The sequence below is a fragment of the Capsicum annuum genome, chromosome 6, assembly GCF_002878395.1.
Source record: "Capsicum annuum cultivar UCD-10X-F1 chromosome 6, UCD10Xv1.1, whole genome shotgun sequence".
Classification (NCBI taxonomy): domain Eukaryota; kingdom Viridiplantae; phylum Streptophyta; class Magnoliopsida; order Solanales; family Solanaceae; genus Capsicum; species Capsicum annuum.
The window spans coordinates 18,489,268-18,502,737 of NC_061116.1; the positions used below are offsets into that span (position 1 = coordinate 18,489,268).

The 13,470-nt window shown below is 30.3% G+C and overlaps 1 protein-coding gene across 1 annotated transcript; it reads left to right on the forward strand.

Moving 5' to 3' along the window:
* The first annotated feature begins 12,528 nt into the window (after positions 1-12,528).
* LOC124899412 (probable E3 ubiquitin-protein ligase RHG1A) lies at positions 12,529-13,268 on the forward strand. The gene is made up of 3 exons (XM_047414308.1): positions 12,529-12,607; positions 12,788-12,931; positions 13,029-13,268. Exons 1-3 carry the CDS (start codon positions 12,596-12,598, stop codon positions 13,164-13,166), a joined length of 294 nt encoding a protein of 97 aa, XP_047270264.1. The 5' UTR covers positions 12,529-12,595; the 3' UTR covers positions 13,167-13,268.
* The last annotated feature ends 202 nt before the right edge of the window (positions 13,269-13,470 follow it).

The window sequence follows — 13,470 nt, forward strand, 5'->3', positions numbered from 1 at the left end:
CATTCTTCAGGAGGGTCCTGAGCATAAAATAAATTCCCATTCTTCAGGAGGGTCCTGTCCCATTCTTCGGGAGGGTCCTGAGCATAAAAATAAATTTTCATTCTTCAGAAGGGTCCTGTCCCATTTTTCAGGAGGGTCCTGAGCATAAAATAAATTCTCATTCTTCAGGAGGGTCCTGGGAATAAAAATAAATTCTCATTCTTTAGGAGGGTCCTGAGCATAAAATAAATTTCAGTAAACACGAATAAAACTTTGCCCCAGTTTGCACTAGTAAATTTTATGAGTGTCATCAGATCACAACTTTTGAAAAGTACAGTACAGAGTGTGAATCAAATCCCTTCTAAAGAAATGCATCTCATCAGAGTAAAACTGATGACCAAAATTAGGAAGTGTGTCTCCTAAGAGTTAAATTGAAGGACTCGGCTAGAAAGTATGTCATCTAGGAGTAAATGTTCAAGTTAGGAAGTGTTTCACCTAAAAAATAAAAATTTACTTATTCAAACTAGGGAGTGCGTTTCCTAGGGCTTAAATGAAATGACTCGACTAGAAAGTGCGTCTTCTAGGAGTGAATGTTCAAGTTAGGAAGTTCTTCACCTAACAAATGAAAACCAACTTATTCAAACTAGGAAGTGCGTCTCCTAGGGGTTGAATGAAATGACTCAATTAAAAAGTGTGTCTTCTAGGAGTGAAGATTCAAGTTAGGAAGTGCTTCACCTAACAAATGAAAACTGACTTATTCAGACTAGGAAGTGCATCTCCTAAGAGTTGAATGAAATGACTCTACTAGAAAGTGCGTCTTCTAGGAGTGATGGTTCAAGTTAGGAAGTGCTTCACCTAACAAATGAAAACTGACTTATTCGAATTAGGAAGTGCGTCTCCTAAGGATTAAATGAAATGACTCGACTAGAAAGTTCGTCTTCTAGGAGTGAAGATTCAAGTTACGAAGTGCTTCACCTAACAAATGAAAACTAACTTATTCAGACTAGGAAGTGCGTCTCCTAAGAGTTGAATGAAATAACTCGACTAGAAAGTGTGTCTTCTAGGAGTGAAGGTTCAAGTTAGGAAGTGTTTCACCTAACAAATGAAAACCGACTTATTCAGACTAGGAAGTGCATCTCCTAGGGGTTAAAATGATGAGTTTTTACCATTATTGATTGCCAAATCTGTGTAACAGTACTGTCTCTTGCATTTGCAGAAGTAAGAAATTGCAGCTTTTAATTATTAAGCTTTGAAACCTTTGATATGGAGGTAACACATTTTTTTGTTTCATATAAAGAAAACTTTCTAATTTAAAAATACGGTGGTTGATTTGTGGCATTTAGCTATTGAGGCGATCTCTTGCACTTGTCATGCCCAGCTCCATTGCAAATTATTGATAGGTATTGTTGACTTGTTGTAGTATTGACCCCAAATTCTGACTACTAAAATATTTTGACTCAAATCATATTTCTCTTTCATGATGCCTCGGGATTCAGCTTCAAATACACCTTTTATACTTTTATGAGTCCAAGAACTGTCAGATGACAAGCGTTCTCGAGTACTTTACTTTATTTTTGAAACATGTTATCTTTGTGTGTTGGTCTTTTATCTTGCTTTGTACAACTAAAGGAGTTGGTAGCAATTTTTGAAGTCCTTCCTCACTTATCTTGACAAAATTTTGACTCAAAAATACATGAAAGATGACGATAGTGATTTTCTTTTGACCACAAAGACACAAAATAAAAAATCAAAAATAAAAATAGAAATAAAAATAAAAATAGCAAAAAGAATAGGAAGGGACAATAGACATCTCTTCTTTCAAAAAAAATGTCAAAAAGAAAATTTTATCTGGGTGTGGCAGCTGATTCTAGTGATTATGACATGCATTTTGAATTAAACTACTTGATCTATCCAAACTAATCATTATCACTTTTTTCCCACTCATTCAATTTGAGAGGGAGTCATTCTTGAACTTGTTCCTTCTGGATTATAATCCTCCTTAGGCTCGTGACTCCTCGATGGATTTTTGCCAATAAGCCGCTCTCATTTTATTTTCTTTTTCAACTCATTGTCGTCTTATGGTGTCCATGAAGACTTTTACCAATAAGACTCTCATTTTTATTGATCTCACAACTCACGATTGCCTTATGACGCTCAAAAGGGTTTTCACCAATAAGAGTCTCTCATTTTATTTATTTACTTTTTTTAGAAAATAATACTCAAAGTATGAAATATCATGCACCCATAACATATTTAGACTTGACATTCTTAAAGATTGATCTGAAGGTCTTTCTTTGGTTGTAACTTGGCTTTTGGAATAGAATAGAAAGAAAGGTTGGCATAGAGCTCAAAATTTACACAACATTGGGTAAAATATACTACTTTTGGAATCGACTCTTGGGTAAAATATACTATTTTTGGAATCGACTCTTTTAAGGAAATAAACTTTTGCCCCAACTTTATTTCATTCTGAGTAACTTGAATTTTCTTTTGGTTGGACCGAACCCCAGAGTAGGGCTGCCTACGTATCTTTTCATAGCAAGAATAAGGTCAAACATAGTTCAGGACATTTCTTTTGCTTGAATTTGGATTTTTGATTTATTTTTTTCTCTTTTTTTTTTCAACTTTTTTTCCTTTTACTCCATTTTCTTGATACTTTTTTTTCAAATTTTTCAAATTCTATTTTGATTCCAAAAGAGGGGTACGAAAGAAAATAACACTAAAACTCAAAAGGGGTAACAAAGGATGACACAATATTTGGGTAGTAGAATGAAATGCCTTCGTCATATCAATACTTAAAAACACAAATATATAACATGTAATCTGAAAGTAGAACATGAAGATCAAACGTATCTTTTTCAACATTGATCGTGACTAAACTCATGCACTTGCATCACTTCTTTTAATCTTGTGAAATATACATGTCCACTTATATTGTATTTTTCTCTCGATGGATGAATCATGCCCTTTTGAAACTAACTTCCTTTTGCTTTTCCTGATAGTGGATATTATAAATCCTTTGATCGACCCCATTCAAAATTCTTGAATTGAATCTTCTAATCGATGATCAAGTTATTTTTTGATTCACAAAGTGATCGTCTCAATACATTCAAGTAAGGCTGTAACTATGTCCCCAAATACTTGAACACTTACTTATTTTCTTATATGCTTTTTTCTTTCAACCTTATCTTCTTGGTCAAATATTTCAGGATTAGATTAGATTTAAAGATCAGTCTGTGAATTCAACATGCATATCGCGTCACTAGAATCACCATAGAAAGAGCTCTCTAAAGAAAAAAAAAAAAGACAACCAAACAATATATTAAAAAAAAAATAGAAAGGACACATATTTGTTGACAGAAAGATAGAATGATTTGAATGGAACTGATAATAAAATAAGATAGATCCCAAATTCCAACTCTAAAATAATTCGGGTAGTAAAAAAAAAATAGACTACCAAAAATCCTTTCTCGTGGGAAGCAGATTGACTTCTAAATTGCCAAACTTAATATTTTAGCCATTGAATTATACGTCGGCCTTAATGGAGTCTCCACAATCATTGCTACATTATTTTTTTTTAACTCAATTATTTTGAATTTATCACCTCAAACTCTCTCCAAAGTAAGACATCAGCAATTTCTCTTTTCCCTTACTCTTCTTCATTGATTACAAAACTTTTTTCATATGAGTCAAAGGATCACCATGACCCTCCTACATGTCCAACTTTGGTGTTATGGAGTTTAGAGGTAAGTGAACATTGAAACATGTAAAATCCTTGTGAGAACTCTCTTTTTCTCTCTTAGTATTTGCATGTTTCTCATATTTTGCTCCAAATTTCTCACTTTTCAGATCATTTCTTATTATTTCTCATTTCTAACAATCTACACCAACTCATCTCAGACCCTATATCATTTTTTATGGGTCATCTTACTTGTTCTTTGAACATGGTGTTGTATTGATGAGATGCCAATTTAGCCACAAGCCAACCACTATTATTTTAATTTTGGAGAAAACTAATGTGTCAGAGTTCAAAATTTTTTTTTTAAGACCACCGAATTCGTGAAAGACTGCCTACATATCTCATTAAGATGAGAATCAAGTGTGCGTAGTTCTTGAAATATATGTCGTACAAAATTCAGCCTCAAAACTCCTAAAGGTTCAGGGCTGTTAAGATTGATATATATATATATATATATATATATATATATATATATATATATATATATTTGGTAAAAACTTAGCCTCATGATCCCTAAAGATTCAGGGTTGTTAAGATTTATATATTTTTATTTATTTTGTAAAAATTTAGCCTCATGATCCCTAAAGATTTCGGGCTATTGAAATATATGTTTTTATTCTTATTTTTGTAAAAACTTAGCCTCATGATCCCTAAGGATTCAGGGCTATTAAGATATCTATAAAAATTGCAACAGAGAATTAGAAAAATAATTATGAAAGTAATCATATTTTCAAAATATTACCCAATAAATTTATGAATAATTTTCAAAAGATAGGGTCGTATCCCGAGAAGGACTTCCTACGTACCCACTAATATGTGAGAATCAGACCCTCCTAGTTCATAAAGATTGTAAAAACTATGTTGCTGTATATTTAAAAATTATCTTTATTTTTTAAAAAAATAAAATTTTTCTTTAAAATAAATGATTAACTAAATTTGAGGATAAATTAATCTCTCGCATTTTAAAATTGCCTAAAGCCGGTCCACAAATAAATATTCTTCCAAGCAAATGTCAAAGAGCATGTAGGATGCACATGTTGGTCTTTATAAAGCAGGTTATCTGTCCTAGACAGACCCGGCCCCTATGCCGAGTCCCGCTAAGTCAAATGCATATGATGCAAATAAAGCAGCACCTAATAAGGATAACTAGATTATGAGTTTTCAGTTCTTCTAAGTTTAAACTTAATAGGGATAGGTGTCTAGACTGGCTTTCCCGAGCGGACACTCGAGCCGGGGAGGAACACTTGGTCGGTAGCAGGGCAACACCGCCTTCATTGCCAATCCAAACCCCGCCTAACATGTGTGACTATATCCTTCACCAGGTGCCTTGACACTCCAGCTATCTCAAAAAGAAGGTGGGATGCATATGCTGCATTCCCTCTATCCTATCTTAGAGACTCAAAGGAGGTACGCGAGAGAAGACAACATTTAATACAGTTTAAATAATATCAAAGCAGTAAATGAGCAATAAGCAGCACATAAGGCTAACAAATACAATATCAACAATAATTAAAGCAAGTATAAGTCAATATAAAAAGCTCGAATTCTTATTATTCCCCAGCAGAGTCGCCAGAGATGTCACACTCTTTTTTTGCTCGAAGGTCGAGTCGAGGTCGAAGGATTTTTCCAATTAAAGTGACGGTTTTGAATGGGGATTATTTTTATCATTTTTAGAGTTGTCACTTGAAATTGAGTTATGATGTTCCAAGTCACCTTTTTGAATCCCTAGTCAAAAGGAAATGACTCTTTGTTATGGTCTGCGAAAACAGAAAACCGAGTAAGGAATTCTGTTGACCGAGGGAAAGGTGTGAGGCACCCCTCGAGTCCCGTAGTTCTAGCACGATCTCTCATTGACTTATCTCGACTTAAACTATTTCGATAAATTATGTTAAAGTCTAAAATCGCTTATTTTTATCATACCAAAAACTTATGTATTATCTTATATTAAATAAACCATGAAAATTAATTCTTAGAAAATATATGTCAAGTTACATTATAGCATCCTTGAATTTTAAAATGACTCGAAAAGATGCGTATGCCGCATTCTCAATCGAGATAAAAATATCAAACGTGCGTAAAATTTATCTAGCGTTAGACGATATTTATTTCATCTCTAAATTAGAATCCATGTTATCTTATCTAATTTTTATTCTATTTTTATCTCTTTTCTTTTTATTTTATAAATTATGGTTATTATATATATATATATATATATATATATATAAAAATCTTCCTAAACGAATTAATCTTACGCTTGGCGAACAAAATTATATATAGGCTAAACAAAATTAATAAAAAGGTTATGCATGTTCAAACTGACACTAAACGATGTGTTACGAATAAGGATTCCTCTATTTTATAGCATTGGAGATTAGGACATATCTCCCTAGATAGAATTAAAATATTAGTAAATGATGAAGTACTTAGTACTATAGATTTTAATGATTTTGATACTTGTGTTGAATGTATTAAAGGAAAGCAGACAAACAAGTCAAAGAAAGGTTTCAAGAGGAGTTTAGCTATATTAAAAATCATACGTTCAGATATATGTTGTCTATATAAGAATGCATATGTTCAAAAATATTTTATCACCTTTATAGATAATTACTCATGCTATATGTATCTCTAAATGCTTCATAATAAATTGAAGCTTTAGAAGCCTTTAAAGTTTTAAGGTTGAAGTAGAGAAATGATGCGGAAAGCAAATTAAAACTGTTAGCACTGATAGAGGTGGTGAGTACTATGGTAGATAAACTAAGGATGGACAAGCACAAATTCTATTTGCAAAATTTCTTCAAGAAAATGAGATTATTTCTCAATACACCATGTATGGTTCTCCAGATCAAAATGGTGTAGTAAAAAGAAGAAATTAAATATTATTGGACATGATGCGCAGTATATTAAGTAGTTCTAAGCTACCCAAGTCCTTATGGATTGAAGCTCTTAAGACGGAAGTTTATATACTAAATCGAGTTCCAACCAAAGTTGTCTCAAAGACACCTTTTGAGCTATTTAAAGGTTGAAAATTGAGTTTAACACATATTCATGTATGAGAATGTCCGCCTGAAGTGAGAATCTACAACCCACAAGAAAAGAAATTGAATCCTAGGTTCATTAGTGGATATTTTATTGGATATGTCAAAAGATCTATAGGATACGGATTCTATTGTCTATCAAATAACACTAGGATTGTGTAATCAAGAAATGTAAAATTTCTTGAAAACGACTTAATAAGTAGGAGTGATCAATTTTAGAATACAATTTATGTTAGATATCAACCTTCCACTTCAAGTCAACGATTGATTGTCATACATAACACCCCTCAGGTACAATTAGGTACTACACAAAAAATAATGAGATTCCACAAGCTGCTAAAAATGTTCAAGTAGATCAAGTTCAAATGATTCCAAAGATTATTAAGCAACCATTTGAACAACATGATCTACTAGAGAAAGAATATCATTGAATCCTAGTGACGTTCTTGTGTATTTACAGGAGTCTGACATTGGAGTTGAAAATAATTCTAAGTTTTTTTCACAAGTCATGAATTGCAAAGAGTAAAAATTGTGGTACAATGCCATGAAAGAAGAGATGAATTTCATAAAAAGTAATAAAGTCTGAGATCTTGTTGAATTGCATAATGGTGTAAAAGCCATTAAATGTAGGTGGGTCTTTAAAACTAAAGAGGACTCGATCATCAGGCAACATTAAAGATATAAGGCAAGACTTATTGCTAAAGATTCACTTAAAAGGAAGAAATTGACTACACAGACATTTTTCCTGTGTCTAAAATGAATTCCTTGTGCATTATATTGGCATTAGTGGTCCATTTTGACTTAAAATTGCAAAAGATGGATGTGAAAACCTTATTTTTCATTGGTGATTTAGAGAAAGATGTTTATATTAAACAACCTAAAGGTTTCTCCTCTAGTGATGGTGAGCACTTGATATGTAAGTTAAAAAAATTCATATACAGACAACAACAAGCCTTCCATCAATGGTATTTGAAATTTCATAATGTTATCTCTTCATTCAATTTTATTGAGAATATTATGAATCAATGTACATACCAAAAGGTTAGTGGAAGTAAAATATATTCTTAGTTCTATATATGGATGATATATTACTTGAATAAATATAAGGGAATGATACATGAAGTGAAATAATTTCTCTCTAAGAGTTTTGATGAAAGATAGGGGTGATACGTCTTATGTCATTGGCATTAAGATTCATCAATATAGACATCAAGGTACCTTAGGTATATCTCAAAAAGTCTATATCAATAAAATTTTAGATAGGTTTCGAATGAAAAATTGTTCATCAAGTGTAGCTCCATTGTGAAGGGTGACAAGTTCAACTTGAATCAGTACCCGATAAACGGTCTTGAAAGGGAACAAATGAAAGACATTTCATACGTTTCTGTTGTTGGAAGATTGAGTATGCCCAAGTTTGTACAAGACCTGGCATAGCATTTGTTGTTGAAATGTTAGAAAGATATCAGAGTAACTCAGGTCTTGATCACTAGAGAGCTACAAAGAAAGTCTTAAAATATCTTCAAGAAACAAAAAATTACATGTTTATGTACAAACGATCAGATGAATTGAAAGTTACTGGCCACTCCGATTCAGGCTTTGTTGGATGTGTTGATTCACGAAAATCAACTTCTGATTATATTTGTATGTTAGTCGGTGGAGCTATATCTTGGAGAAGTTCCAAGCGAACTTTGATTACTACTTCTACTATGGAGGCTAAATATGTTTCTTACTTTGAGGGGACCTTACATGGTGTATGATTGAAGAGTTTTATATCTGGGTTTAGATTTGTCGACTCCATCTCTAAGCCATTAAAGCTATATTATGATAATTCAGTTGTTGTTTTGGCTAAGAATTACAAAAGTGGTCGTCGAAGCAAGTATATCGACATCAAGGAGCTAGCCATAAGAGAACATGTTCAATGACCACTTCAGATAAGGATTAGCATACCTCCATCTATTGTCGGAGTAATCGGAGATTGTTGATGTCGTCGGCGTCCGTTTTTCACTCCTGGTGAGTCTTCTATGTAATCAGAATATCTCAGTAGATGATGTTTTATTTTAGGAGATAAATTTCTGTACATAGGGATCCAAAACTGTCTTCACATTTATACTATTTTCCCATCAAGAACAGTTTTTTTAGGACAGTGATTTCCTTTTAGGACAAATTCAGATGAGAGAAAGAAGCTACAACTGTATCAGATAAGGAGGACCATTTACACACGTTTAATAAGAAACAAGAACTTACACTGAAACATATAAATTGTTCTCTTTCAAGTAGTTTAAAATATTTGTTGCTTAGGAAAAAAAATTGCTTACACATAAAATTTTTATTATTATTTTTAAATAATTTGTTGCTGAATTATTTTTAGTTTGTAATATTTTTAAAAAATTATCAGGTATTTTGGTGGCATTTCCACATTCAATTGCAATCTTAAATATATATGTTTGATGAGTTATTCAATTTGAGTATCCTTTCTCTTGTAAATAACATTATCCCTTTTTTAGATTTTATTGGCTCCCTTATAACAATTTAATTAGCTATCATAATTTTTGTACTTGATTAACTCCATGCTCTAGAATACGAATGTTTTATTTTAGGAGTTACCCAAGCGTGTACTTATTTTGCATAATTTCTATGCCTTTAGTGCATTATCTACTTTCATAAAAAGATTTATCCTTGAGTTACAGTAACAATAAATATATGTATCAATTGATGTTTTTTAAATTCTTGTAAATTTATAATTTTTTTAGGTCTTTTTTATATATTTTCCTGTTTTGTTATATAAGTATGATTAATTTATAAAACTTTTATTTTTATACTCTTCATGAGGTTGTACATTTCTTTTTAATCTGAATAATAATTTTCTCTATGTTTTTATAACCTAAATCTTAAATCATGCCTAAGAAAGAGATCGAGTATTACTTAATTGAAAATAAACAAGTAATATCGATGAAGTTAACATTCTATCCTGACCTAATTCAGGAGATGGATATTAAAGGCAGTTCTCTCTTGGATTGGCTCCTCTTCATTACACCTTCTCTCCATTTACTCAAATACATAGTTGGAGGCGCTTTGCTGTTTTGCCTCAAGAAACGATTAATTTTGTCATCATCTTCAGTAAAAATATTGTTGCAATTGTTGGACATGTTTAGCAATGCTCAGAAAGAAAAAAAGAGATAAGAAACCAAGCAAAGGAAAATCTATATATATATATATATATATATATAAAAGTAAAACATAAGCAAGACAAGATGCCACGTGTCAAGCTATTAAAATAGCCATGTGGAAATTTTTAAGACAATATTAAAAAATATTTTAAGATAAAGTTAAAAATATTGTAATAAAATTTTGAATTAAAAAATTAAGTATTTGAATTTGAATAAATTATCCTTTTACAAAAAAGATTTTCATTATCTTAAAAAAAGAAACAAACAATTAAAGAGTTCTAATAGATATATACTATTTCAAACTTATCTCTTATAAAATTTAAATGTTATAAAATTTATTTAAATATAATTTATTTACATATTAGGGAAAGATAAAAAACTATTAAAATAATAATAATAATAATAATAATAATAATAATAATAATATGACAAGCACACTTTAAATTTTTTTCTAAAAAAGAAATAGTATAAAGGAAAATGATAATATAGTAAGAAAGACCAAAAGAAAAATTAACAAACCCAAACCAACTTAAATTCTTCACCCCTCACGTAATTTTCCATCCTCTCCCGCTATATATAGATTGTTTATTTATTTTAAAGATTAAAAAAAAGAATTAAACATAAATCAATTATACGTAAGTATTTTGAGAGATGATATCTTTAAGATGAATATTCTACATTTTTTATACTTCAAAATTACAATTATAAAAAATATAACATTTATTTTAAAAGATAACATTTTCTAAAAATAGTGTACAAAAGATAAAGTTTTCTAAAAATAGTGTACATGTAAAAGTAAAGTTAACAAAAGCTTATTTAGTTTGAAACATTTTACGTACTTTTAAATTGAAGCTATAAAAAAATAAATTTTATTTTTAAAGATAATTTATTTTTAAAATTACTCTTTAGATTAAGATAAACTTTGCTATGATAAAATAATTTGAAGTATTTGAAGAGTCAAAAGAAGAGTAATCAAATCTCATATTTATAATTATACTTTTGAAATAATTCTAAATCATCGTTCGTACTTTATCTTAAATTTATTGGTATAGTTTGAGTAGGAATTTTACGGAGTAGAATTAGAGTGTGGGGCTAAAGCGGATGGTGAAGGTAAATTCTTTTTTTTTTTGTGGGGGGGGGGGGGGGGGGGGGGGGGGGGGGGAACGCGGGAAACAAGGTTTTATATATATATTTTGTGATGACAATATTATAAATTGTATGTGCATAGTTTTTAATTGAGAATGGTAAAATTTTAAATTTCAAATAAAAAAAATTTAATTAGAGAAATTAATTACTTTTAATGCAGTTAGTTGTTTATTTTGAATCGATAGACCAAAAAAAATAAAATTAGAAATGAAAGAAAACATGTAATCGCGTACCTTAATTAGTTTAAAATATAAATATAAAAGTCCAACGATAAAATAATAATTATTTAATATTAACTACTTTTGTAAATCAACAACAAAATATAGTTATATAAGAATACCAATTTCATCATTTTAATACATCTAAAATAATTGCGACTATGATAACTAATTTTACTATTAATAATTATTTTTTGTATTTTATAATCAATTTAAAATATGTTAATATGATATAATTAAAATTTTTAAACAGTTTATTAGTTCAAAAGAATAAGTTATTATTTTTTTTAATGACATTCTTAAAAAAAAAATATTCCACGTATCGCGCGGGTACTTATACTAGTTTTATTAATTAATGACTCTATAACATAAAAATAGGAAGAGAAGTCCTACAAATTTCAATTTTATTTTCGGTGAAGAACTAATGTTGATGTTAAATATAATGTTTTTGATACTTGGGGATCACTGATGCAGTGATGCGTAGTTGATGTTTGGAGGTAAAAAAGTATAAAACAAAATTATTAATGATGTTTATGGGTACCAAAATTGATGAAGAAATAATTTTTTTTTATCATAATTAGAGTTTTTTTTTTTAAATCTATTCTTCTAACTATGGTTAAGATACTAATTAAATTAAACCAATCTAGACCTTTAATAATTAAATATGAGACATGTCACTCATCCAACTATGTACTTGATGAAATGGAGGGAAGATGTAATGGAGAGGAGCCAAATCCGTTCTCTCTGTCAGATTAAGGATTTCCTAATTTTTTTCTATATAAATTAAATTAATGTGACATTTTAGTAACTTCATTTCATGTTCATATGTTTCATTTTATTTATATAAAATGATAAATTCATCATCTTTCAGCAGTTAGTTCTATACTTGCTAATTTGTATGAAATGAATGTTGGTTAGCATCTCCACTTATTACTAGCATAAAATATGGAAAATCGATGATTTATCTTATGCTTGTATGGCTAACTTCTGTTGCTTGATTATTTTCGAGTAATTATATTCTCTGACCACTTGTATTGCCTTCCTAATGACATTCAACATAATTAAGTGTTTGTTGTTCATTAAAAGATAGAAATTAAAAAGGAAAGAAAATTTTTCACAGATTTTCTTTTCATTTTAATATAACCTAAAAGTAACTCTAGATTTTTTATCTAGCCTTATACATTTGTGATGTAATTTTGTTGTTGTGGTGGTGCTCAATAAGTTTGCTTCTAAGTGAGTTTAATATTTCAGGAGAGGGAAAGTTACTTGGAAGAACCTGAAAGTGATGAGCAGGTTCTTGATAGGGAGAATATGTCTTCTGAGGTAATATTTTGAAAACACAATAATTTCGCTTATGTTTGGCCATAGATTTTAAAGTTGAAATGAATTTATAAAAATTTATTCTAAATTTATGGTTAAACTCTAACTTAATCTTTGATACTTCATTACCTGAATTTTCATTTGTATGAATAATATCTTGTAACATACTATTTCATATTTTAGGCCCAATTGGGACTCCAAAAGTATTTGGAAAGTGACAATGCTTGGTTTAGAGTAAAAGCTTTTTATTTAAGCGCTAAGCTATACAAGTACGAGTTGGTCAAGTCAACATGTCCTGAGATCAAGGAGCAACGTTGCATATGCTTGGTATATGTCACCTAATTTAATTATTTCCCTGATTTGGTAAGCTTACTTAATTTTAGTTTCAACTTTTATATCTATTATTTGGTCATCTGTTTCATAGGAAGAGTATTACGATGGGGAACAAATTGCAGGAATACATTGTGGGCATGTATACCATGTTCGTTGTATTAAAGAGTGGGTCAAGCTCAAAAACTGTTGTCCGGTGTGTAGGAGTGATGCATTGGCTATTCTAACTTGAGAATCCATGCTCACTTGATTTTATCAATCAGTTATTTATTTGGTCGGATGAATTGACAAGTGCAGTGGTGTTGTTCTTCATCTAGTTGTATAAGATCAAGAGAGTTGAGTTGAACATAAAAATAAGAGATTATTCTCAGTTTGAGAAAAATAATGATTTTTAAGTTTTTCTGCTTTAGTATGCTTGATGTGTTTTCTTCCTGTTTCGATAATGATAAGATTTATTCAAACTTTGAAGTTAAACATAACTTAGTACTCGTGTAGGTTTTGTATGCATCTTTGTTGGTTCTGCTTCATTTTGTTCT

Coding starts and splice junctions, on each gene's coding strand:
- LOC124899412 (XM_047414308.1), top strand. Junction 12,932..13,028: donor AGCAACGTTGCATATGCTTG/GTATATGTCACC, acceptor TCTGTTTCATAG/GAAGAGTATTACGATGGGGA.